Source organism: Physella acuta, unplaced genomic scaffold, assembly GCF_028476545.2.
Source record: "Physella acuta isolate Inbredline_101_S28 unplaced genomic scaffold, ASM2847654v3 ptg001163l, whole genome shotgun sequence".
Lineage (NCBI taxonomy): Eukaryota > Metazoa > Mollusca > Gastropoda > Physidae > Physella > Physella acuta.
The window spans coordinates 109773-135575 of NW_026732680.1; the positions used below are offsets into that span (position 1 = coordinate 109773).

Below are 25803 nucleotides of genomic sequence, written 5' to 3' on the forward strand. Positions count from 1 at the left end.
TGTTTTTAAAAGATAAATAAAACATTTAAAAAAAGAAATATCGACAGCACATTTTTTTCTATTTTCAATTATTTATAAAACAGGGTTGTGGAAAAAATGTTAGCAAATTACAAACAAGTGTAAACAAAACAAATCATTATACAAACAAGTTTCTTCCTGGTGATTTTAAAAATTAACACACATCACTATGAACATTCTTTGACTTACATTTACATTGTTTTTGATAAAAATTAGGAATATATTCAACAAGGGGAGAGAACACAGAGTTGTCTCCCATCATAGAAAAGAAAGAATTACTTATGACACTGTGCATGATATGATGGTGCAGCTGATGCATAGAACTAATTAACACTTAATTATAAAGTTGTCAGCTTAAACAAGTTTAATTAATTACGAGACTCATCACATGAAGATGCCTCAGTGCCCGCATCACTCTCACTCATCTCTTGCAACATGTTTAGTAACAGCTCAGCTCTTGAGGTAATCTGAGGGGGACAAACAGGTTAATTATATACAAAAAGTCCATGTGTTAGAAGGGCTTTATTGTTATACATGAAAGGTAGACAAATAATGTTTTGGCTAATGGATTTTCCATGTAAAACTTATAAAACAGTCTACTGGCTTTAAGAGGTATGCTGTTATGATACAGACATAAGTTAATTCTAAAAGCTAATAAAATTTGGGGTTTAAGGAACAGAAAATAAAGGGAAATAACTGTAACTCCATTGTTATATGGGAGTGATGGATCATTCAAGCAAGTAAGTCTAATGAAGGGAGATTACTGTTAAAATGAAAATGACAATAAAACCTCTTCATTTATTTGGGTAAAGAAAAAAGACCACATGACTCACCTCATCAACAGATCTATCTGGCAACAAAAGATGGATTTTGTTGACAGACTCACTGGTGATGCCTTCAACTGTAACTACGTTCAAGATGGTTCTATCACAATGTCTGGCATGAAAAAACAATTCAACTGTGTTAAAATCATGTTCTATTTTTTAAATCATAAAGTCAATAAGCAAATCAAATATTCTTTTTTTAAGAGTGCTGATAGAACTTAAGGAACCTATATTCGATATATTGCTGCCCTTAGATTAACTCTATAATCCTAATTCAACTGTGTTAAAATCATGTTCAATTTTTTAAATCATAAAGTCATTAAGCAAATCAAATATTCTTTTTTAAGAAAGCTGATAGAACTTATGGAACCTATGTTCGATATATTGCTGCCCTTAGATTAACTCCATAATCCTAATTCTAACCCCAACCTTAACACCAGCAGAAAAAACAAGCCTGAATACTGTTCTATATTACCCAGAAGAAAATCCTATCTATATGGTGTAATTAGTATATATTCTAAATCAAAGTAATTCTTTTTCTAAACAAGTACTTTTTATAAAATTAAAATACAAAGAAAAGTAGGCCTGTTGATAGCTACAAAAAAAATTAAGTGCATGACTTGTCTGTCAACTTACTCTGTCCAGTCCAAATCACCCTCCATAGCTAGTGACTCTTCACTGTTATGACGTTGGAACTCCACTCTGTCAACACACAGTGCTGATGCCTGCGCTGTGCTTTCATAGCCCTGTGTTGTTGGTTGAGCACGGTGATGTGCTCCAGTGCCAGACTGCATGTCTTTTTGTCTCAGTGTCTGAAGAGCTGAAGACTGAGAGACACCTCCAGCTGCAGGAGAGGTAATGGCTTCAGAAGCTGACGGTCTGTTCTCTTCAACTTTTCCTTTGTTCACTTCGGCCAACACCCCAGAGAAGGAAAGCCGGCTCTCACCGCTCGATGTTGTGACCGTGCTCATCCCCGTGTCCTTGTTGAACTGGCTGACACTTTCTAAATAAGCCAGTAAATCAAACCTGGACATTGTGTCTCCAAGCTTGTTGGGAGAAATGGCGTGGGCCAAACTATGGGCTGTGAAGTCAAGAGACTCGTCAAAACCACCAAAGGAGAGGTTTTCTAGATGTGCCCGGACTATATCTGGAACTTTGCTTCCTTTGAACTTTGCAGGAGAGAAATGGAAAAGGCTGCAGGTGTCAGAGGTGTGGAGTTCATGATTGATATTGGAAGGTACAAAACTGTTGTCTGGGTTAGGTGGGGGGGAGGCGCAGGTCAGTGTGACTACAGGGACAGGGTCCGATAATCCAGCTAGCTGTTGGGAGCTGCTTGTTGGGACAAAGTCTGATAATCCAGCTAGCTGCTGGGAGCTGGTTGTTGGGACAAAGTTTGATAATCCAGCTAGCTGCTGGGAGCTGGTTGTTGGGACAAAGTTTGATAATCCAGCTAGCTGCTGGGAGCTGGTTGTTGGGACAAAGTTTGATAATCCAGCTAGCTGCTGGGAGCTGGTTGTTGCAACATAACCTGATAATCCAGCTAGCTGCTGGGAGCTTGTTGTTGGGACAAAGTTTGATAATCCAGCTAGCTGCTGGGAGCTGGTTGTTGCAACATAACCTGATAATCCAGCTAGCTGCTGGGAGCTTGTTGTTGGGACAAAGTTTGATAATCCAGCTAGCTGCTGGGAGCTGGTTGTTGCAACATAACCTGATAATCCAGCTAGCTGCTGGGAGCTTGTTGTTGGGACAAAGTTTGATAATCCAGCTAGCTGCTGGGAGCTGGTTGTTGGGACAAAGTTTGATAATCCAGCGAGCTGCTGGGAGCTGGTTGTTTCAACATAACCTGATAATCCAGCTAGCTGCTGGGAGCTGGTTGTAAAGATGGGTTGAGTTGTAAAGCCCTGTAAATTTTGTGAAGAGTTCAATAGAGGATTGGGACAAGTAGAGTTAGTCACATATGTAACACCAGCGGAGAAGCTGACAGAATGTGTTGGTTCTGTTGATATCACAGAGTTTTTCTGATTTTTATCCAGAGAACTCTCCACACTTTTTTTCTGTGAATCATTTCTTGCTCTGGAGCGGGAGCTTGTGGATTTTGTTTCTCTTGGTTTTCTTGTGCGCTTTTTTGTTTCCACTTTAGGCTTGTCTGGCTCACTCAGCGTGACCTGGGGCTCTAACATGATCATGACAGGGACCCTCATGCCAACAATCTGTGGGGTGTTGGGCTGGAAGGACATGGTCCTTGGCGTTAGCTGCATGCTGTGGGGACTCAATGCGGAGGGTATGCTGAACCTGGTTGGGTTTATAGATGTGGGTGCTGCCCTGGTATTGTGGAATGAAGGCTGTATATAAAGTGGTGATGAAGTTTGACTGGGTACAGTATTTTGCGCTGGTTTCGTTTGTTTAGATTTGGTCAGGCTGACTGGTTTGGATGTTGTAGCATTCGCCGTTATCATTTCAGATTTGGGTGGTTTTTTATTTTTCTCTCTTCTTTTGACAGACCTAGGACTGGAGATAATTTGAGGTTGCTGCACTGAGGTAGGCTGTGGTAGATTTGGTAGTTGTGAGCTATACAATGGAGTGTTTGAAATAGTCTTATCCTGTGTTGATGCACGTTGGACAGACCCAGACTGAGTTGCTAAAAGATCTGAAGAGAAATCCAGAGAATTTTTAGATTTGGATTTCTTTTTTGTTTCATTGGGTTTTGCTGTGGATGATGTTAGGGCTAGCTGTGAGTGTGTGAGGAGTGGTGTGGGGGTTGATTGCTTAACTCCAAGGTGGCTAGTTTTCTGTAGCTCAATGTTCATGTTTTCTGAAGGTTGTGATCTCTTTGAGACCTGCTCTTTCTTCTTTGGTTTATCAGGTTTGCGTTTCTTCACTGGTGGTTGGGAAGGTTCAGAAACTGTTGGTGTCACAGGTGAGGGCGGCGCTGGTTCAGGTGTTTCTCTGTCAGGTGGCACACACACTGAAGGTGTGGCTGGTGATGGGACCTCTGCTCTAGCGCCACTGAGCAAGGTAGAAGATGTTGCTGGTGTTGTGGTCCCATGTGACAAATGACTATTTGACAAAGCAACAGTTTTTAAATTGCTTTGAGGCATAAGACTGTTTGACAAAGCAACAGTTTTTAAATTGCCTTGAGGCAAAAGACGACTTGATGAAGCAACAGTTTTTAAATTGCCTTGTGTTGAAAGACTACTTGATGAAGCTACAGTTTTTAAATTGCCTTGTGTTGAAAGATTACTTGATGAAGCAACAGTTTTTAAATTGCCTTGTGTTGAAAGACTACTTGATGAAGCTACAGTTTTTAAATTGCCTTGTGTTGAAAGATTACTTGATGAAGCAACAGTTTTTAAATTGCCTTGTGTTGAAAGACTACTTGATGAAGCAACAGTTTTTAAATTGCCTTGAGGCAAAAGACTGCTTGATGAAGCAACAGTTTTTAAATTTCCTTGAGGCATAAGACTGCTTGATGAAGCAACAGTTTTTAAATTTCCTTGAGGCATAAGACTACTTGACGAAGCAACAGTTTTTAAATTGCCTTGTGATGAAAGGCTACTTGATGAAGCAACAGTTTTTAAATTGCCTTGTGATGAAAGGTTACTTGATGAAGCAACAGTTTTTAAATTGCCTTGTGTTGAAAGACTACTTGATGAAGTTTTTAAATTGCCTTGAGCAGGGCTGTTCCCAGCATTACTCTGAGAGTCACTGAGCAGCTGTGTAGATGAAACAGGTTTAGCTCTAACACCAGCAGATGGTGCTGCAGTAAACAATGTCCTAGAGGTCACACAAACCTCACCCTCCTTTTCTATGCACGTATGAAGAAATGGGGAATCATCAAACCCGTCAGTTCCAGCTACACATGATTTGGTCTGAGAACATCCTGTCTCAGCCACACTTTTTAAACTTATCCTTCTAGCAGACATTTTTAAATCAGGTGAGCCTTGACTTAGATTCTCTTTAGTGAGTGGTGGTGCGGGGTTAGAACTGTTCTGGTCCATTGGCTCTGTGACAGTGTTCACATCACTCAAGACAGCACCGTCAGCGCTGTCTGAAACACCTGCATCTGAAGACAAGTCCTCCAGTTTACATGGCTTCTTTCTGTTCTCCTTTCTCCCACTCTTTGACTTGAGTTTAGCCAGGTCCCTTTTCTTCTTGTTCTTCTTCTTCAGCTGTCTCTGGGCTCTGGCTTTGGCCAGGGCCAACTGGGCGGCCTCTTTTTTAGCTTTGGCCAACTTCTCCTTCTCTTCTAATGGGTAAATTATGGACACGTCAAAGTAATCATGGTGGGTGGTCTTTAACACTGGCCGCCCATCAATCATCTGGCAGGGAGACAAATGTGTAAGTTTAACTAATCATTTCAGTGTACCCTACTGCATACAAAATAATTATAAAATATGTTTAGTAACTAGTAGTTTCTATGTAACATTGACATTACATATCCCAACGTAATACTAATCTTACCTATCCCAATGTGACACTAATCTTACATATTCCAATGTGATGTTAATCTTACATATCCTAATGTGACACTTATCTTACATGTCCTAATATGACACTAATCTTACATATCCCAATGTGACAATAATCTTACATATCCCAATTTGACACTAATCTTACATATCCCAATTTGACACTAATCTTACATATCCTAATGTAACACTTATCTTAAATATCCTAATGTGACACTAATCTTACATATCCCAATGTGATGCTAATCTTACATATTCCAATGTGATGCTAATCTTACATATCCCAATGTGACACTAATCTTACATATCCTAATGTGACACTTATCTTACATGTCCTAATATGACACTAATCTTACCTATCCTAATGTGACACTAATCTTACATATCCTAATATGACACTAATCTTACCTATCCTAATGTGACACTAATCTTACATATCCCAATGTTACACAAATCTTACATTTACCTTACAAAACACCTTCAGGCCTCAGTTAGAAAAAAAAAACTCTTACCTTCAGGCTACAAGACACACAGTGTCGACTACGCTTCAGCAACTTCTCATCCTGTGTGTCCTCGTGACACCGGCACTGACACAGCTTGGTGTTGTAGTCCTCCCGGCCCTCAGGCAGGACCACCTCTTCAAACTTGTCAAGCTCATCAATGTCGTCATCTTCATCCAGCTCAACTGTTTCAAAATCCTCTGGGTAGCAGCTGGGGAAGACGGAATTTTTTTTTTCTTATCACATTATGATGCTGGTCAAGCCACTTTAACCATAATAAATTAGTATGATGAAAAATAAAACGAATTAAAAGCTTTAATCATGCACACTAAATGAACCAGTCATGCAGATATTATTAAACTTATTAAATATTAATAATAAATAAGCTTTTCAAAATAAGAACAAGGTGTCAAAAAATTTTTTACATTTTAAATTTTAAAATGTATTTATGTGACATAAAAAACATGTTAAATGGTATCAAAATTTTTTTTAGGCCATGCTAAAATAGTTTTTCTGACATTTCTCTGTATTATCTGTATGGGGTTAATATTCTGCAGTCTGTGAAGGACTACGTTAAAAATATCCATGACTCACCTGTCATAAAAGGGACCATCAAAGAAGTAAGAGAACAAAATCCATGACTCACCTGTCATAAAAGGGACCATCAAAGAAGTAAGAGAACAAAATCCATGACTCACCTGTCATAAAAGGGACCATCAAAGAAGTAAGAGAACAAAATCCATGACTCACCTGTCATAAAAGGGACCATCAAAGAAGTAAGAGAACAAAATCCATGACTCACCTGTCATAAAAGGGACCATCAAAGAAGTAAGAGAACAAAATCCATGACTCACCTGTCAAAAAAGGGGCCATCAAAGAAGTAAGAGAACAAAATCCATGACTCACCTGTCATAAAAGGGGCCATCAAAGAAGTAAGAGAACAAAATCCATGACTCACCTGTCATAAAAGGGGCCATCAAAGAAGAGAAGAAAATCCATGACTCACCTGTCATAAAAGGGGCCATCAAAGAAGTAAGAGAACAAAATCCATGACTCACCTGTCATAAAAGGGACCATCAAAGAAGTAAGAGAACAAAATCCATGACTCACCTGTCATAAAAGGGACCATCAAAGAAGTAAGAGAACAAAATCCATGACTCACCTGTCATAAAAGGGGCCATCAAAGAAGTAAGAGAACAAAATCCATGACTCACCTGTCATAAAAGGGGCCATCAAAGAAGTAAGAGAACAGGTCATCCATAACACCTGGCACATGACGCAGCACAGCCCCAATCCGATCTTTGAAGGGAGTAGGGTCTGTCTGGGCATCTTGATTGAGGTTGAGCCACTTTGACATCATTTTTAATGTACGCTGGTACATTTGGTTTGAAGTACCACAGTAAATCTTGAAAAAAAAAGCGTGTTTTTTTTAAAAGAAAAAAGAAACAGGTAATTTTATTAAAGAAAATATTTAAAACATGAACCAGTTATTTCTCTATTTAGAAAATTGGTAAGTCTTATATTGAATTTTTTTTTTTAATTTTAAAAACATTCTCACAAGTGAAGGATGTAATGGTATACTAAGACTATTTTTGTTGTTGCTAGAAACCCCAATCTAACCCTGGTAGAACTCTGAACTTAAGTATGACATGCGGTAAGGGAAGGGTAGGGGGAGGAGATTAAAGATTTTACATGATATGGTGCTTTCCTGTCATCATAAGAGCTAAAAGTTTAATGAAAATGAAATAATTGTACCTCAAGACGTCGTAGGAAACTGCGAATTTGTTGATACTCCATGCTGGAGACAAAGCACTGGCACTCAACAGCTTGGAAGGAGAGCAAAAACCCAGCAAAGTCATCCACAAGTTCTCTGTGGTCAGACAATAGTGTGGCCAGGTCTGCATACAGCTGGTGATTAAACAAAAATTGTGCTTTTAATTAATTTAATATAAAAAGTGCAAGGTTTACATACAGCTGGTGATAAAACAAAAATTGTGCTTTTATTATACAAAGTGCAAGGTTTACATACAGCTGGAAATAAAACAAAAATTGTGCTTATAATATACTAAGTACCAGGCTTACACACACATGTAGATAAATAAAAAATTGTGCCTATAATACACAAAGTACCAGGTCTGTATACAGCTAGAGTTAAACAAAAATTGTGCTTATAATACACAAAGTTCCAGGCTTACATACAATAGTAGATCAACAAAAATTGTCTATAACCAAGTACCAGGCTTACATAGAATTGTTGATCAACAAAAATTGTGTCAATAATACACAAATTACTAGGCTTACATACAATTGTTGATCAACAAAAATTGTGTTTATAATACACAAAGTACCAGGTCTATATAAAGCTGGTGATAAAACAAAAATTATGCTTATAATTCACAAAGTACCAGGCTTACATACAATTGCTGATCAACAAAAATTGTGTCAATAATACACAAAGTACTAGGCTTACATACATTTGTAGATCAACAAAAATTGTGTCAATAATACACAAAGTACCAGGCTTACATACAATTGTTGATCAACAAAAATTGTGTCAATAATACACAGAGTACCAGGTCTGTATACAGCTGTTAATAAACAAAATTTGTGCCTACGCAGGTAGAGTCTATACACTAAGGGGTAACAATGAAAACCAGGCACAACACACAAACTTGATATGATCTACAATGGACAGGACATAACATAAAAAATCTGCCATTAATGTAGTTATAATTGCAGTGTGGTTAAACACAAGGAATGACCCCCAGGGTACCAACACACAGATCATGAGTAATAAATTATCCAAGACCATTTATCAAACAAGGGAGACAAACTGCTCATTAGCACTTAACCCTCAGACCTGGGCATTGATTTAACCTCATAACTCCCAGCCTATTATAATTATAAAATGTATTAGCAATTGCAAACACAAGTGTGGCAAAAAGAATCCCATACAGAAATTATTTTTTATCTGAATGTGGAACAAGGTGCTAGAACAAAAATAAACACTAAGTCATGTAAAGTAACTAGTCAGTTCTCAAACACAGTGTGATGTTTAAACAAATGTTATGCTAAAGTTAGAACATAAAAAACTTGGAATGAAAATAATAAGGAACAATAAACATGTGAACACAACAGCTGTTACATTTTCAAGGGTTCCTCAGTTATACACAATTGAACACAAGAACTAAGACCCCTTTTCTTTTAAGCATTTCAGGTGAATTTTTTTTGTTACATGTTATTATTAAAAAGGCATAATAACACAGAAAATTAATTGATGAAATTTAATAACATTTTTATTTTTACACCAGATATGTAATCATATTTTAAACATTTATTTATAAAATTGTAGAAAGAAGAACTTTGATGGAATTACATTCCATAAGACATTTTAACTTAAGTTCCAATTATGTTTGAGGAAAGTTATTCTATAAATTTTAATAATTAACAACTATCTTAAATCATAAAAACTACCAAGTATTACTTGCTTTATAGCTTGGAAAGCAGAGAATGAGAGATTTAAAAACTAGGTTATAAATGAAATGACAACACAAAAAAAACACCACCAGCCATTGGTGTATTTATGGTGCAGCTTATGGATGAGTTTATGACCTAACCTTAGCAGGAAACACGCAACTGACATGCCATAATGGCCCTAAAAGTGTTTTTTTCTTAAGTAACAATGGCTTGAGATTCAAGCATATGTCATTTAACCTTTGACCTCCAGACTAAACAAACTTGTGCACTGTAATAAAAACTTACTTAATGTAATCTTCTAATTCTATACAACTAAGTTTCTAATACCAGTTTCTTACATGTAATATTTCAATCAATATTTTGTTTCATTTAATGTACACATAAAAATAAAAATGAAAAGCATAACTACCATTACTTATTTACTTCCATGATTCAAAGAATCAAAAATTCCTAAGGTGCAGTTCTATTTCAAGACATTTAGACAATTTAGTTGTATTTAGAATACAAAGGGATTTCATAAGCTCTGTTATTTATTTTAATAACAAAATGAAACTATGTAGACAAAGCTGGTAGATTAGTCATAAACATGTCTCAACATCAACTCCCATTAGCCTGCCATTAACAACTTTATGAAGCAAACTCACTTATGCACACACTCACATGTACGTACACACACACTCACACAAACCTGGCCTCCGTCCCAGTTATGGATGCTATAAATCTCCTGAGGGCCCCATTCAAGATAAAAAAAACACGCAATCAGAAAATTACCCAAACAGCCCTTTAGGTTTTTATTATGTGTAGAAAACCCATACAAAACAAAAAAAAGGCCAAGTTAAACACTCCAATCGGATGTAAAGGACTACAAGCAACATAGCATCAGTTGCACTAGACATTTAATCCAGTGACAGTGCCTTCTACACTTCTGTGTACAATTTCACTGTAGAAGTTTGACAATAATCTGTTCAAATGTAATTACAGTACTAGTGAAGCTAATGTGAAAATAACTTGTGTTTCATTGAAGGACTAACTAGAACTAAGATAACTTTATTACTCTGGAGTTGCTTGTTAAACATGAACTTCTTAGGAGCATACAGCACCACCCTTTTCAACAACACCACCACGTTTGACAACACCACCACCATGTTTGACAACACCACCAGCATATTTGACAACACCACTACATTTGATAACACCACTCTATATGATAACACCACCATATTTGACAACACCACCACATTTGACAGGACCACCCGCACCCCACTGAGCATGCAGCAGCTACAAGAGCTGCTAGAGAGACACCTCATGACGTTCCCTGAGTACCGACTGGCCAACTCCATCAACACTTACGGTTACATTACTGAGATTGTGATTGGAAGCGCCGCCAACATCCTGGCACTAATCGTAATGGTGGGGCTCACCAACCTGCCTATTTGTAACTACATGGCGGCGCTCGCTCTAGCTGACCTCTCCGTCATCCTTGGTCCAGTTCTGATCCGCTGGCTGCTGACCCAAAACACTGACCCGCGCTCTTCCAGTACAGAATTATGCAGGTTCCTGAACTTCCAGTCATATTGGAGCTACAGCGTCAGTGCTTGGATTATCGTTGCCATGACTGTTGACCGCTTCATCGCAATAACCTACCCACTCAAGGCTATGAGGTGGTCTACACCAAAGCATGCCAGGATCACCATAGCTACTGTAATGCTGGTGATGTTCATAATAAATTGTCACTTCTTCTTCACCATGGGAGTGGTGGTACAAGAACATACAGGACTGAATATGTGCCTTGTATACAGCCAGTACCAACATTTCACAGAGGAGGTATGGCCCTGGATAGACGGCACCAACTACTCTTTTCTGCCTTTCGCCTGCTTGATTATATTCAACTTCCTCATCATAAGGAACCACAGGAAATCAGTTAAGATTTACTCATCTTTGAGAGGTTCCGTTAAAAGCGACAGCCTGGCTTCAGGTCACAGAGTTAATCGCAGACTGACCATCACCCTCCTTACGGTCAGCTTCACATTTGTGGCACTAACGGCACCGAGGATTATCCTAACCATCATACGACCCACGGTGTTTAACTTTAAACCAACACCAAACAGAACCGACTTTGACCTGTTGGCCAAGTACACACTAACCGCCAGCCTGGTTAACGTCCTGGTGATTGCTAACCACTGCATCAATTTTTTCCTATACATTTTAACCGGGCGCAAGTTTCGGGAACAGCTGGTGTCTAACCTAAGGTACTGTCGCAACTACAGGAAGAAACAGACGCAGGTTGTCCCTGCTAACACTTGCTCTACAGAAATGAACAGCTCAAAAACAACAGCTGATGACAACAAGAAACCTGGTGTTGACGCCATGCGTGTCACAGTTCCAGCTGGTGTGGACACCACGCTTGTCACAGTTCCAACTGATGTTGACACCACGCGTGTCACAGTTCCAGCTACCACACTACCACATACACACTTATAAACTATACTACACAACCTTGTACACTCTTATAACCTATAATACACAACCTAGTACATACTTATTAACTATGAAAACTTCATCAAATAATAAATGGCAAAACATTTTGAACTTTTTTTTACATACTAGTTACAAAAAAAAAAAGGAACTAAAATTCATTGAGGAAAATTCAGCTTCTACTAATGCAAAAAAAGGTAGGAAAATATCAGGTAAAAATGTTAATTTTTGCTGTGAAAAAAATAGTGAAATACCGTCTGAAGACATATTGTTAAACAAGGAATGGGAAATAAGACTAACATATTTCTTTTCATAGAGACTAACATATTTATGCAAATTATGTGTTTTATTTACTGATGTAATATGTAAATATATTTTTAGTTCTAGACAGTAGTTCTGCATTTATAAAATAAAACCACCAGATTTTGTAAATTTTATAAGCTTTTGTAGATATGTTTCTGAATAAAACTTGGTTTTAGTTAAAATTAGTGGAATAAAAATTACTGTATATATAAGTGAGAGAGAAAAAGAATTTCCACACTTTCAATTTTACTTTTTTTACTACTACATGCTTTAATTAATGATTAAACTGTAATTAGGGGGAGAAGAAAAACTACTACTATAAAACTTTGTTCTAAGCTACATGTTTTAATGAGTAAACTTTAAAAATAAAAATACTTTTCCTTAACTTATTGTTTTTATGATTCAATGTTTTACTCTTAAATATTATACATTAGAAATAATAATAAAAAAAACTCATTGGCTTTAAAATCCTAGTTTCTGACACTTACCTCTATTGGGTTCCCATGATCTTTATTCAGGTCATGAAGCAAAGTTAAAAACTTTCTGAAACGCCCTGGGTCATCCTTAAGTTTATCTTTCACACGGTTGAAGTAATACTGGGCATATTCTGTGTCACGTTCGTCTTTCTGTTTTAAATATACCCAAAAAAACTCAGTGATAATTTGAAATTTTAAACAATTTTTTGAAGCACACACTCAATTGACAAAAAAAAAATTGACAAAAAAAGTTTAAAGAAAATCACAGTCATTTAGCTAAACACAGTTTTACTACACTCACTTATTTTCTATTAACTTATGAAAAATGATGTTCAAAGATTTAAGAAAAAAAAAATGTGGAACTAAACTTCTAATGAAACAAAAGTCTGTCAACAGCTCTTAGCTTTTATCTCACAACTACAAGAGAGGTTAAAAATGGTATCATTTTTGGTGAGTTACTTTTTAGGCTTGACAATTGAACACAAAAACAGACACATACGATAACAAAAATACTTAAAGTAGATGAATGTCTGACTATCTTAAATTAGTTCTTACCTTGGGATCACACTCTAAAATGTCAGCATCTAACATTGCTAAGCTGATATCTCTTTTCTTCTGGGCCTTGCTCTTTGTATCTGTGTCTTGGTTACTTCCCTTCTTGGGATCATACCTATAAATATTAGGAAAAAAAAATCATGAAACAAGACAATGGCCACAGTTGTCTAAATAGTAAGATGCTGTCAAAATATTTAAAACGTTGTCAAAATATCTTGTGTTTTTATGGTAAAGGATATACATATATGTGCAACCCAATTTAGTTCAAATAAGTACAGGTTCAAACATAAAATCAGTGGTCACATAAGTTTATTAAAACAATTCAGCAGCATAATAAGAAATACCTTTTTTTTTAAATACTTCATTTTAAATCATGATTAATTGATCACGTTAACCCATTCTAAAGCTATTTTTATTTCAGATTAAGTACAGTAAAGTAAACTCAGTCTTAAGTCTAAAAATTTGATAAATTATTTTACGCTAAGTAGAATTAATTAACTCTGTAGTAAACAATAAAAGCTAATTAAGATTAGCCAGACAAGGCAGCTGTCCCTGACCTTATGGTGGTACATGCAGCCATCAGGTCGTCTAGCTGATTCTCTTCTCCAAACACATCATCTTCTTCCTCCTCTTCTTCCTGTGATAACCCTGATTCTTCTTTTTCACTGGCTCCACTATCAGACACATCTTTTCCCTGAGTCTCATCTTGTTTCTTGTACTTGCTTTCATCCTGGCTACTTTTCTCAACTAAAAAAACAGTTCCAACATAAGGTGATTGGTGTATTAGGTATTAAAATAAGTTTGCTAGTGCATTATTTGTGCCTGTTAAAAGTGTTAATTATAGAAACAAGCATTCTACTTTCTAAGCAGAGTTACTTCTAGTGTTAAGTTTTGTATTGGTATCCATGCTATAGCTGTAAAATATTTCATTGGATTAGCTGTTATTCTTTTCTTATCTCAAGAGGTGAGCAACTAAGTTGTGTTATCTACTTCATAATAACTGAGTGATTTGTAAAGTAAAAATGCACATAGTTTTAGTCCACAATGATTGGAAAAACCAGAATGTACAATAAAATTTTAACACAGACTGGGAAATTTGTTTTTCTTTTAACTTTATCAAATAAAGTTTTAATTTAAGTCTCAAATTTGTTCTTGTATGCTTTTAACTAACTAGTTACAAGAGAAATTTAAAAAAAAAATGAAATTTCAGATAAGGACTTGTAAATGTAAGATAATGCTCAGATTGCAAGTTAAACTTTAAGAATACAATGTTATGTATAGATTATTTACAATATAAATGTCAGATTTCAGTTTTTTTACCTGCATTTTTGGTTTTTGTATGTTGGGATCTGGTGTACATTCTGGATGGCGTGAGGATGACCCTTGACCTGGTTTTGGACGGAGATTCAGCTGATGGCAGCTGTTTGGGTAGAATCTTGATGGGGCTCTGTCTCTGGCAGACCATTGCGGCCTTCCTCTTCAGCATCAGCGCCGCAGCTTTGGTGGGCGACGGTGACTTGGGCTCAAAGATGAAAGACTTCGGCAATATCTGACGAACTTGTTTGTTGAGCTCTAGCCTTCTGGGGCTGATTTTGGGCAGTGGGACATATGGTGTGCTGGTCTTGTTTGGTGTGTCCTGTTTAGGTGCCAAAGGTCGGAGTTTGGTAGGAGTGTGGCTGACTACTTTTTTGGGGGAAGGTGTTCTGATAGTCTTTTTTTTCTCAGGAGAAGCTTCCTGGTCACTCACAGGATTTGAGTGTCCTCCAGAATTCACCTCTTCATCACTGACAACTGTGCATTCTTTATTAGTTAAAACATTACTACTTGTCCCAGGTTCTTGTAAACATACATCAACAATAACTCTAGACTCTGTATTAAAGTTTGTCTCTACAGGTAAAACTGGTGTATTGTTATCTAACTGTACTGATGAACTGGTGGATTTCTTATCAGTGACAACATTGTTCGACACTGATTCCTGAGAAGCCATGTCACAGCTGGTGTCTACAACTAACATGGTGTCAGTATCTGACGTCACTTCCTGTGTGAGACCACTCTGACTTGTGTTGACATTCTCCGAGGTCAACGTGACCTCCATGTCAGTCTCTGAGGATTTATTGCGGTTGGCATTGTCTTTAGGGATGGGTTGCTCTGATAAAGTTTGCGAGCTAGCCTCACTGTGGTTGATGATGCTGAGCGCCGGTGAGCGAACACTTACGGCCGGCGAATTGTTGGCAGCATCAAACGCTGAGTTGAGATTCCGGACGATATTATTTTTAAGACACGAACTTGAAGGGGTCGGAGTTGATGTAGAGCATGGTTCCATAGAAGGGTTAACAGCGTTGGATGGAGATGGGCAGATTGGGGATTCCGCAATGCCACAAGAAAGCATAGATTTAGCAAGGATATCTGGTGAAGACGGCTCCAATGTTTGAGTAGCTACAGTGTTAGAGTATGATTTCCAATTTCCTGGGTTACTGCAAGCGCTGTCAGATGAAATAGTTTCCGTCGTGATTCTTGATTTTGATGCTGTTTCAGCTGTTGATAAGCCAGGTGCTGAGTGGACAGGGGTTCCTGGTACCGATGGAGAGATAAATGGGAGGGGTTTGGCAGAGTTACCAAACTGGATGAAGATTCCTGAGACTGGTGCCATGGAACTGGGCAAGATAAAGGTGGACAAACCTGGAATTCTGCTATCAGTTTGCTGCATGGCTTGGGGTGTTATGCTGAAAATATATTAAACATTTAACTCATAATTTAGTGGTATAAGTAAAGTAAAGTAAAGTTTCCCTTTCAAACCTGACGGTCTATGGGGAAAATGAAGTAGAGTTCACTTGTTTTAGTGGTATACTTAACAAAAAAACTCATAATATAGAATGTTATACTAAAGCATAAATATGTTGAATTTAAATGGATATTAAGTGTCACAGAAAATTTGTATCAAAAAAATTAAAAATCATGTCATACAAATTTGATAGGTACCAAATGAATTGCTATAAATGTAAAATAAGCTTGCTCTAAAAAAAGCAATTTTTAAATTGTTTTATTTTTGGGTTATCATTTAATAGTAAATATCTAACCTCGTTCTAAGATTACATCTTTAGTAACCAGTAAAACATTCATCAAAAAAAAGATAATACATTTGGAACAATTGAACATTACTATTACTTAATTAATTTACAAGAATACATAAAGAAAAGAAACTCCACCAATGCAGATAAGTCTGAAAGTAAACTTATTTTTTACTAAATTTTTACCTCTTTAGCTTGTTTTTTGTTCTGCCTCTTTTGCTTGTAGATGCAGTTTTTTGTAAGCTGCTGCTAAATTTATTTTGTTCTAGTACAGCTATTGGTTGCTTGGCAACTATTACTGCCTGACCAGCTTCAGATGATACTGAAGGTTGTAAAGTTGCATTCTGGGAAAACAGCATGATAACTGAGATATACATTTGAGAAAATTTAGAAAATCTTATACTAAAACAAGAATTCAGAAAAAAAAGTGTAAAAAGCATGCATATTTGACAGATGAAATTAAAGTAAAAAAGAAACTTTTAATGTTTAAGTTATAGCTTTATTTTCAATTTTTAATATTAGTTACTTTATATTGTTTCAAATTTAATTTCAGTCTTATACCAATTAGAAAAGTAATAATGAATTTAAAAGCTTGTGAAATATAAAATTAGAGAAAACAAAATTTAAATTAAAAAAAAAATCAAAACCAAAGTTTTTACAATTTTATAAAATTTGTGAAAAATTTGATATGAACAATAAGAAGTAACTTACTGTAACTGAAGATTTATTCATCTTATCTCTCAAAGCCTGAGAGAAATTAAATTGAATTAAAGTTGCATTTCAAAATGTAAATTTAAAAATCAATTAATGGGCTAGGATTTTTAGTTATAAATGTTCAACTAGTTTCTGAGTAATAATGCCTTTTTAATTTTTAATATATTATTTGAACAATTAGGTAGCATTATTATTAAATTGATTTTAATTTAACTTACCAAGCACCAACCAGGCAAGTGAACAGAGAATTGATCCCTAGGTGGCTGGGGATAAAATGTGTCTACCACAGGCTTGGGGAAATTATCAGGTAATTTGCCAGTTTTTTTTACACACTGCAGACCAAACAAATACATTTAGGTTAAACCACCATCAATAGTTTTTTATCTTATCCAATAATAAGTTAAAACAAAAAAAAAGGAAGTGTTGCAAGAAAAATTAGCTATAAGTTGTTAATTTAGAAAATCTATGTGATATAATAACAGTCACCTTGATTGCATTATCTCCAACTTTTTGGGAAGACATGAACTGAATGCGGAAATGAATTTTATTTGAGTCCTTGCCTCTGATCAGCAAATTCTGTATTAACTGAACTGGCAGGATATTTTTACAGTGCTGGAACTGCTCCAGGCCAAGAGCTATCAAGCTGTAAATTACAATTAATGCTTTTTTTTTCATTTTCATGCAATAGACTTGATTTTTAAATCATTTAAAAAAAAATTAACTAAAAGCAACTAAGCACTCTGTAAAGTATTGTAACAATGAGCCAATCAAAAACCTTTTTATGTTAAAGTTGTATGTTGTTGAGATCACCTTCCTAACCCTGTCCAAAACTGAACCTACTCTACTCTCTAATAAAACTGGTCTATGTACAGATTGGCTGATGTACATAATACTACTTTTTAAAAAACGTCACTTACTTGTCTTCACTTTGAAGAAATTTATTATACTTCCGATCTGTCTTAACATTCTTCTTCAGTGAAGGAAGCAGGAAAGGGTAAACAAAAGCAGGACTGTTGAAGATAGCTAACTGTTGGGTATTTGTCAGTCCACATGCTATAAGAAAAATTATTCAAATTTGAATCAATATTTATTGTTTGAAAAGGAATATTAACATTAATAGAGAAATAATCTATTTAAAAGACAAATAAAATGGCATTATGTTAGTTATTTAAAATATTTCTGTGTGCTTCACTCCGATATAATATTGCTCAATCTTACCATTTTTGTTAGTTGAAATGTGTATATCAGTATTAGCATCTTCAAACAAAGAAGAGTTCTCCAAAAGCTCCAGGGCTGGGTTGAGATTACAGACATTAAAAACACTTTTCTGGCCAGCTGGGGACTGCTCTCTCAAATTTTTCAGCTCATTCTGAAATCCATTTTAAAATGTCATTTTGATGGGGGGAAAATTTCAACATCAGATGAAACAAAAATCAACTTTTTGATGCACAGTGAATAACTCAGACTTTAAATTACAATTAAACGGAAGAACAGTGAATATCAAGGTACTGTAGCTGACAGTCTTAAATGTTTTAGCAGGGCAGAACAAATTTTCCTGCAGATGATGTCTACAGTGATTCCAATGTATTATAGGGGTAGTGAATTATGAATTGTTGATAAGTAGAAGATAAAACAACTAGTTAGCGGCATATGCTACGTCGTGGGTCAGCTCGTGAATTATAAAAAGGAAATAAGCAAAATGCAAGATTTAGCTTCTGTAAAGATTTAAAAAGTTATGTTGATTGGGACAATAAACTATGTAAAATACGTCTCTCTCTTTGGTTACTCACCAACAACTCCATTGGTACACTGTCCAGTGATGACTCCAGATTCTTACCATGAAATAATATGTAACTCTGAGCCAGTAGTTGGATATGCTGAAATTTGTTATGGGACATGGTGTAAGTAAGCTTTAAACCATTATATTTTGTGTTCTTTATAAAAACTGATGCTTTGTATGTGATGGGTTTATCTCAGTAAAAGTTCTAGATTGAAGCGGCTTATTCTCAAGGGTAATTACCATGGTAGTTGACATAAAAACATTACAAAATATAAAATTAGAAGTAATAGAAATACCTTTCTCATGTTATCTTCAATTAACGCTCTATGTTCATGAGAAACAGCTACTTCTTCATATGGCATTTCAGTGAAACTGATGACAAAATAAATAGAAACATTTTACATTAAAAAGTATAACAGATAAGATATATTATTAGCTTTTCTTTATACTGTTTTTATCTAATTGGCTTATTTCAAATATTAAGTCCCTGATAAGATTTAAACATTTTTAAAAATAGGTCAACCTAATGTTACTCTAGATTCAACATTTAAATGTATTACTGCTAACAAGGCTCTATATACAACTTTAAACAAACCTGTTATAATTTATTACGTTGACTTGGGCTGGAGGATCGAGGTAGTTATTCGTACTGCCTGGTGATTCTTCATAACTTTGAGCTTGGATGTAACTCAGACTTGATGGGGCATTTGGTGTCTTAAACTCTTGAACTGGATCTAAGCATGGCGGGGCACTTGGTGTTTTGAATTCAGCCACTAAGTTACATGCATTAGATGCTGGCTGGCTCATTTGGCTGGCTTGGATGCTATCCTGCATGCTGGCTTCTCCTATTGTGTTAACATTCATCTCACTGGCACTGGCCATGGCCTGGTGGGGCAAGACTTCATCCTCAAACAACTCTTCAAGACCATCTAGAAGGTGGAGCAGCTCTTTTTCTGTACAATGGTTGAAGATAAATTTTGTTAAACAAATTCAGTTAATGGGTGTGTGGGCAAAACATCATTATAATAAGTTTTTTTGTGTGGCTATATCATAGTTATGGTTTAAATTTGGAAATGTATGAGGAGAAACATGTGTAAATACTAAAAAAGTAACTTTGATAAGGCTCTAACAGAAAATGCAAAACCATCAAATTTTGACCACTGGTCAGCAAAAAATCATTATGAAAATAATAAATAAATAACAACAAAAAATGTGTATAAGTCATATAATTTGTCATTAAATAGAAAAATAATATTGTTTAAAAAGAAAGTATGTACTTGGAATCTGCGTGAACTTATCAACTCTAAAATCTTCAGCGTCTGGCTTTTCTCTTTCGGCTTCAGCAAAGTAGTTAAACTCTGGGTCATTGGCATCAGCATCATCATCTGTTATAGTTTCATCTGTGACAAGAAATACACAAATACATAGTTTAGAGTTAAGAATATTATAAGAATTGATTTTTATTATGGAATAATGACAGGCACACTTTTTAGAAAGATTTAAAATTCTTAAGGATAGCAAGCCTCATTAAAGTTTTGAAATTAAAATTGGCATTTAAATAATTGTATTGCTTAAACCTCATCAATAAATATTGTAGGATTTTGCTGCAAATCTTTTTGAGATTTTTAACAATTATCCAGCTTCAAGATAATATATTTTACAAAATATGCAATTAAAGAAATGCAATATCTAATAAGTTTCCTCATTTCTGTTAGGAAAATAAATTAAGAATGAAGCCTCATACATACCTGCAGGTTTGTAAAGGTTAGACAGAAACTGGTAATATTCAGGGTCTTCATAATTTGTATGATACAAATCTGGTGTAATATCAGGGGCCACAAATGCACTCTCTATTTCTGTGATGGTTGTACTTGTTAAAGGTAATTTGGAGCGGGTGCGGAGAGCAATAGTATCCACCTACACAAGGTTTTAAGATAAAAAATATACTAATGACTCCAGTGTTTCATGTTATGAAGAAAAATAGTATTCTTTAATAAATCAGAATTAAAACTTGTCATGTTTGGCCGTATTAAATCATGCGTTTAACAAAATAGTACCTTTTTTCAATTAAATTACATACCCCTTCTTGCTCTAATTCACTAGGTGTACTGGAACTAGCTGAGAAAGCAGCAGCCAAATTCTTGGGTGTTCCACTGTTTGTGAAGGAGCAAGATGGATACTGGATAGGTGTGCTCGACATCTAAAAGAAATTCAAATTCTTTTTAGCTCATATAGAATTTAGATACCATGATAATTAAGGTTCCTGCAATTTTAACTAATAAACCAACATAAGAATAATATAGAAACAAAATATTCATTTTTTAACTGATTAAATATAATTTATTTTTTCAATCGGTGACAAAATATGTTGTTAAAAAATGGGACAAGATGTATTGCTTCTTATCTGAATTATTTCTGGAATAATAAATATAATTTAAGAAAATAGGAAATGCAATGAGTACAAAAACAAGTCAAATGGCTTCAAGCAAACATACAATATTAAGAATGATAAAATAACATTTTACTACTTATAACTTACATTATAAAGATCACTTTGCCTTATAACTGGTGTTGATGGAGTATTGGGATAAGGTGAACCAAAATCACTCATTCTTGAAGAAGTGACACTTTCATCATCATCACTGTCATGGCACTTGATTAATCAAAAACAAAGTTTTAAGTATGAAGTACTAAAGTAAAATCTAAAGTCATTTCAATATAGAATTGTGTACATTTGTATAAATCATAAAATAATGTAAGAATAATTGTGTGCATCTTGAGTATTACAAAAATATTGTATTAAAATCAACCCTACCTCCTCATCTTTCTCAGGGTTATATTCATCATCATCTTCCTCTTCAGCAAACTCAACATCTAGTATGCTGGGACCGCCTTTTGTTATTTTCATTGGTGACTGGGCCTTAAATATAATTTTTTTTAAATCAAGTTTTACACTTACTTATTAAACTACTAAAAGAATAACAAAAACTTTTAGTTTGTTTCTAATTTTTTTATAAAGATAAATTGTATGACCTAAACAATTTAAGACAATTATTAACCAACTGCTGTCAAGAATTAAATTAAATAAACAGACAGGAAAATATTTCATTTAGCAGAGGGTATTTTATGAAATAGAAAATTTAAAAATCAATAAACCACTTACACAAATTTTTTCTAAAATATGCTTTACTTTGGCCCTTGTCATTTTGGGCACACAGTCCAAATTTTCTGGTATGAAGCTTTGACTGGTGTTTTCTTCCACCTGTGGACCAGTCTCATCTTCTTCCGATCTTAAAACATTCTTGAACATATTGAGCACCAGCTCGTTAGTAAGCACATGCTGGAGAAAAAGAGTATTTAACTCTAAAATCCAGGAATTAAAAATACTTAAGGATATTAACTGTTTTAATATTATTTTTAAAATTTGTGCGCTGTTTCAAAATACATTTTGTGGCTTACATGAATCACAGATTTTACATTTTTGGCAGTCATGTTGATTTTACGTGCTTTCTTTTCCAAAGACTCATCTACTGTGGCCTCATTTGCATCTAGACATTCACTTTCTTTATTATTTTCATTTTTGTTTGAAATATTTGTCCTGGGCCTAAAAGGTTTTAAAACAATAACGATAAAATGTTTTTTTATTGAAGTTCATGTTCATTTAGATTTATTTTACACTTTTAAAAGACAATTAAATAATAAATGTTTCTAAATTTAAACAATAAGATTGTATTTTGTATTTACATTCCAATTCCTAAGTCTCAAAACATGTCAATATGGGTTCTCAGAAAAATGCGCAAACAGAAAAATGTGCCAATACAAACCAATTATGCCAATACACTTTAATTTCATTATATTTCATAAAAAAGTGTTTTATTATGCTACAATGTGCATGTGGTCATTCTTTGTGAGTGTCTATAAATGTTTGAATTAAGAAACCAAAAATGCATGTGCACACTTCTCCATTGCGCATCTTTCTGGTCACCGTCAATAAGTTATAGCCTATAATAGGTTTTAACTGCTTAAAAATATCTGACTCAGAAATACTAGATGTCTGAAAATATTTCTTAAGTAAAAAAAGATAAAATGGAAATATGTATTAAAAAACTTAAAAATCGTTATACATATAAAGAATATTTTAATTTATTTTGCACCTTTTTGTTGGAGTTTGATCCTCAGTAGAAACTTCAGCACCAATCAGTCGTTTATTAGCATGAGCCGATGATTTTCCCTTTGAAGGAGTGACAGACTTTTTGGGTGTTTTTTGTGTGCTCTTTGCAGGTGACTTTTGTTGAAAAGATTTTCTTGGAGTTTTAGATTGCGACCTTCTAAATGATTTTGACGGAGTCTTTTGCTCAACATTTGTGAATCTTTTCTGTGGTGTTTGTCGATTCGCATCCATATTGGTATTTCCATGACAGTCTGTAATATCTATGGGGTTAACAAATGGGGGTGCCTTTTCTTTCTCATTTTCTTTGTGTTGTAATTTTTTAAAGACAACAGAGGGCTCATCCTTGTTATAAGCCTCACTTTTACTCCCTTTGCTGATATCAGTTGGTAACTCTGACATGATTCTGCATACTTTAATCTAGAATAAATAATCAGGCTATTAAAAATGTACTGATAGGCATCTAATAATATATAGAGAATCTAGTTACTTTAGATCATATGCCAATTTTATATGTACAGTTATTCATTGTAGACTAATTTAAGCAATGATATTGATAGGCTTGTACAATTAATTTACAGGTACTAAAAATTAGATCTAGAAACCCAATGCTCACTTATTAGCCTCACTTGGTAGGGCCTTCTATTAGTTAGCTAGACTTTAGACTACAATTTTATTAGGGACTATAGGGCCACTATAGGCATAGTAATAAGAATTGTGTTGAACGTTGGTACAACAAGAAATTAACTGTTATTAAGTTATTTATAATTATTAGGCCTAGGACTATCACCCATTTTAAGGGCTATTAAATTAAAATTGGCCCATGAGAAAGTCTTAAAAGTTAAGTTAACATAGTAGGCTATTTAGGCCTAATTTAAATTTAGAATGTGAATTTTGGTGTTTCAGTTTGAGACCTTTAGGCGTTTAGGGATTAGTTTTTAGTTTTACTTTACTTTTAATTTTATTAGCCTGATTTCACATTTACAATCTAGACTAGATCTAAAAAATTCTAGTCATAGTCTAAGTCAGAAAATATTAGCCTAATAACTTTAATAATTAGATTACTAGATCTAGATCTAGTAATTTAAACTAGACAGTAGTAGATCTAGAATCTAGCTTAGTATTAGTAAGCTTAGCTACGACTCTTCTAGAAATCTAGATTACTAGATTTAGATCTAGATTTAGATTCTAGAATCTAGATCAAAGAACTACTGTTTTACTAGATCTAGTCAGTAGTCTACTAACTCGAATTTAAGTTTAGCCTTTTACAGTAGAAAAAAATGAACAAAATGTTTACACAACCCAAAGATAAAAGCCTTAAGTGCGTCCGTATCAAGTAGAAAATCTAGGTGATTCGACGTAAAGTCTCATTTATTCAGAAATAAAGCTTAATTAAGAAAATAAAAACAAAATTTCTTTTTTGTTTTCAAGTTTACTTCTACTTCAAGATAACTATTCTTCAATACAAAAGAGCTCGCTAAATATTGTTAGTTGGTAATAAAATAGTTATTTCGGTTTTTAAATATAAAAAAAAAAAAAAAAAAAAAAAAAAAAAAAAAAAAAAAGATACATCGTATAACTTTACTTTATTATATTATAATTATTATAATTTCACATGTTTGATAGAAGCAGGGTTTCTTTCAAGCACATCTCGAGTGGAGGGAGGCACTTAGATTTTCTGAGGGGAGGGGGGGGGACGGAAATATTTCCGTATTTTCTGTTCTTCCACCCCCTGATCCGAATGTGTTTGCTATCTAGAATCTAGATAGATTTTTACAATAATTTATTTTTTTATAGTCACCATTTTACAAAATAATTTGTGTGCTCATCCATAAAAACAAATGAATTTACAGTCTAAAAACAAATAAATAATTTATGATACCATTTTAAAAAATTAAAAATACGGCTGAAATTACTTCAAGTTACGGAGAAGAATATGTGCATGTTTTAATTTGTTTGCGTGTATTACTACTTAGGCCTATCATAATTGTGAAGTAATAAACACTACGACTGTACTGATAAAATTATACAAATTAACACCGCGGGGCAGAGTTTCTTCCAGGCATCCCCCCCGAATAAATTCTACCGCCCCCCCCCCCCCAAACGAAATGAAATTTATATAATTTATATAGAAAATATATACTTTTAACAGTGTCCGCCCCCCCCCCCCCGAAGAAAGTCTACCGCCCCCCCCCCCCCGAAAATTTTAAGTGCCCCCCCCCCCCCCCGGAGAAAAAAGTGGAAGAAACACTGCCGCGGGGGGGGGGGGGGCGCACTTGAATAGTTCATTCTTAAATTTCCTTTTCCAGGGGAGGGGGGGGGGCGACAGACACTGGTTATAGTTTCTTTTATTTTCGCCCCTATATGCTTTATGTAGTAGTATACAATCACATACAAGCATGTAAATGTAAAACGTTTTGAAGAATTAGTTGATTAGGTGTCATCCGTGACAAACGACTATCACTGTGTGCATGTCTCGTCTGTTTGGTGGTAGGGTTGGCTTTTGTGATGTAACATACATTTTTAAAACAGATTTTTTTCGAAAACATTTAGATCTAGATTTAGATCTAGATCTAGGCCTAAATGGTCGCCAATATTTTTTTTCTCTACATAGATCTAGATCTAGATCTAGAATCTACATTCTACAATGACAACTAAAAATTATGAAACATTTTATTTTCGTTTAATTATATCTAATACAAATTGTAACCTAGCAACTAGAGAGTTCTATATTCTGTAACCACTGTAATCACTTCGATTACAGTCTTGGATCTATTCTAGAACCTAGATCTATCATTCTATCTTATTTCATTGTATGTTTTTGTTGATTTTATGTTCAATACTGGTTTGTTTTGTTTTTATTTTATTAAGATCTAGAATCTAGAACAGTCTCTAGCGACTAGATCTAGAGTTCTAGACTCTTAGTAGTTAACTAGACTAGTGAGTCTACACTAGTACACTGTACACTTACTAGAT

The 25803-nt window shown here is 34.8% G+C and overlaps 1 protein-coding gene across 1 annotated transcript; it reads right to left on the reverse strand.

Moving 5' to 3' along the window:
- Positions 1-48: 48 nt before the first annotated feature.
- LOC131956620 (GON-4-like protein) lies at positions 49-24263 on the reverse strand. Its single transcript, XM_059321146.1, has 28 exons — positions 24130-24263; positions 22814-23247; positions 22119-22263; positions 21823-21999; positions 21475-21579; positions 21199-21312; positions 20740-20859; positions 20408-20576; positions 19937-20059; positions 19255-19612; positions 18956-19031; positions 18670-18756; positions 18098-18248; positions 17797-17932; positions 17366-17522; positions 17098-17211; positions 16877-16912; positions 16352-16509; positions 14418-15820; positions 13655-13844; positions 13098-13212; positions 12555-12692; positions 7567-7719; positions 7026-7216; positions 5824-6022; positions 1479-5161; positions 852-954; positions 49-485 (listed from the first exon to the last, which is right to left on the reverse strand). The coding sequence occupies exons 2-28, from the start codon at positions 23227-23229 to the stop codon at positions 387-389; spliced, it is 8916 nt and encodes a 2971-aa protein (XP_059177129.1). The 5' UTR covers positions 23230-23247; positions 24130-24263; the 3' UTR covers positions 49-386.
- Between the last annotated feature and the right edge of the window lie 1540 nt (positions 24264-25803).

Excerpts from the sequence above, each read along its gene's own strand:
- LOC131956620 (XM_059321146.1), bottom strand. The coding sequence starts at position 23,229 with ATGTCAGAGTTACCAACTGATATCAGCAAAGGGAGTAAAAGTGAGGCT. Across the intron at positions 21,580-21,822 it reads ATATTTTAGAAAAAATTTGT|GCCCAGTCACCAATGAAAAT; the intron begins GTAAGTGGTTTA and ends ATTATATTTAAG. Across the intron at positions 20,060-20,407 it reads TAACCTTTACAAACCTGCAG|ATGAAACTATAACAGATGAT; the intron begins GTATGTATGAGG and ends TTCTTGTCACAG.